General features: G+C 40.4%; 1 protein-coding gene across 1 annotated transcript; it reads left to right on the top strand.

Annotated features, from left to right (window-relative positions):
• The first annotated feature begins 923 nt into the window (after positions 1 to 923).
• On the top strand, positions 924 to 2,228 carry LOC133729775 (pentatricopeptide repeat-containing protein At5g61990, mitochondrial-like). The gene has a single exon (XM_062157352.1). The coding sequence runs from the start codon at positions 924 to 926 to the stop codon at positions 2,226 to 2,228; it is 1,305 nt and encodes a 434-aa protein (XP_062013336.1).

Below are 2,228 nucleotides of genomic sequence, written 5' to 3' on the forward strand. Positions count from 1 at the left end.
TTGGGCTCGGCCTGTGCCCAGGCCTGGGCGCTACAATGCTACTGCATGGTGTTTGAAATGGTGGTGGAGTAGTAATCATTGCTATTTAGGAATTGAAAGGAATAAAACAGTAATTTTGTTGCTAATGTACTGTTTTGTTAATGAGCTACATGTTAGAATACAGTTGAGAAGAGAGAATGTGCAAAACAGTGAGGTAGTGAAAGAACATTGGACGATTGAATTGGTCAGGATTTTTATTTAGGAATTGAAGGAAGGAATACTGAATACATTAATTTCTCAGCAACTTCTCAAGTATTTCGTGAATAATTTCCGGGACGTATGAACTTGACTTTCTAGAACTAGGATATTGCCTAAGAGTTGCTAAGAAATTAATGATTTTCTTTGACTTGTTAAACGGAACTGATCATTTCAAAAAAAAAAAAAAAAAAAGTTGACTGATTGACTCATGTTTGAATTCCATCTTGCGTAAAATGATGGAATAGAATAGTAGTCTGATCGAAGACCTTGACCTGGATATATTTCAAGTCTTTTTTTTTTTTCGTCTTGGCTGTAAGCAGATGTCTTAAGCATCAGAGTATTGGATTCGGCTTCTCTGCTAGAATTCATTTTACTAGGATCTGCTTGGATAACACTCTCAGCTCGCCACGTGTTACTGGTTCAATCTAAGGGCTATAATGCTTACAACACAGAAAGCCTGAACTTCACTAACGATCTCCAAATAGTTCTTTAACGTCAGTGTTGAATCGAACAAGATCTCTACCCCTGGACTCCTCGCATCTCCCTCTCTCTCTTCGCCCAATTTCCTCCTTCCCCTCATCATCTAGTCGTGAACTGAAGCCGAGTCCGATCTCTCGACTCCTCACTTAACTCTCAAGATTTTTCAGATGATGGGGAAGACTCACACCGTGGCTTAGAGAAGAGAAATGGGTTTAGCTTCACATGGGAGAAACCTTGCATTTCAGATTGGTAATCCAAAATCAAGGCTTTTGATTCGGGTCCACTACTGCAGTTATAAATCAGAGAGTAAAAAACAAGAGGATGATGAAACAGTGAGGGAATTCTGTACCATTCTGAAGCGAAGCAGAGAGTGGGAGTCCGTGTTGAGCTCATCAGGGTTTCCCAAGAAGCTAAACCCTTGTGTGGTTCGATCCGTTCTTCAACAACACCACCAGGTTGGTGACCCAGAAAGACTTTTAAGTTTCTTTGATTGGTCTGGTGCCCAATTGGGTGTGCTCCCAAATTTGCATTCTTTTTCGATTATGGCTGTTGTTTTGTGTAATTCCAAGCTTTTTGGGCATGCCCATGGTGTGTTGGAGAGAATGGTTAGGACCCGGAAGCCGGCTTTAGAAGTTTTGGATTGTGTTGTTAGGTGTTTTAGAGAGTTTGAGGGGTCTGATATGGTGGTTTTTGAGATTTTGATTACTGTGTTTACGATGGGGGGTTGGTTTTATGAGGCTGCTGATGTGTTTTTGGGTGTTAGGAGTGTTGGGATTTCGCCGAGATTGGAATGCTGTAATTCTCTGTTGAATGAGTTGTTGAAGGGTAATAGGATGAGGCTGTTCTGGAAAGTGTATGATGGGATGTTAGAGGCTAAGATTGAGCTGGATTTTTACACTTATAGCAATGTGATCAACGCACTTTGTAAGTTTGGGGATGTTAGGCAGGGTAAGAGGCTACTGTTTGAGATGGTAGAGAAGGGCTGTAATCCGAATTTGAGTACCTTCAATGTGGTGATTGATGGATTGTGTAGAAGTAGGGCTGTTCATGAAGCCATTGAGTTGAAAAAATCGATGGTTGAGAAGGGATTGACACCTGATAGGTATACATATTCAATACTAATTGATGGATTGTGCAGACAGAAGAGATCAGAAGAAGCAAAGTTGGTATTGAACGAGATGTATGATATAGGTTTGAATCCTGACCGCACCTTGTACATTGCTTTGATTGATGGATTCTTGAAAGAAAATAACGTGGATAAGGCCCTTAGGATCAAAGAAGAGATGGTCGCTCGAGGAGTTAAGTTGTGCGGTGTCACATATAATGTGATTTTTGCAGGGATCTGTAAAATAGGTAAGATGGAGAAGGCAGAATCTCTTTTGAATGAGATGAATGCTATGGGAATTGAACCTAATACCCAGACATATAACTATTTAATTGATGGGTACTGTCGGGAGCAAAATGTAAACAAGGCTTATGCATTACTTAATGAGATGAAGCAAAGGCTGTAA

The sequence above is a fragment of the Rosa rugosa genome, chromosome 1 (assembly GCF_958449725.1).
Source record: "Rosa rugosa chromosome 1, drRosRugo1.1, whole genome shotgun sequence".
NCBI lineage: Eukaryota > Viridiplantae > Streptophyta > Magnoliopsida > Rosales > Rosaceae > Rosa > Rosa rugosa.

Bases quoted from the DNA above. Each gene is read 5' to 3' on its own strand.
- LOC133729775 (XM_062157352.1), top strand. From the start codon at position 924: ATGGGTTTAGCTTCACATGGGAGAAACCTTGCATTTCAGATTGGTAAT.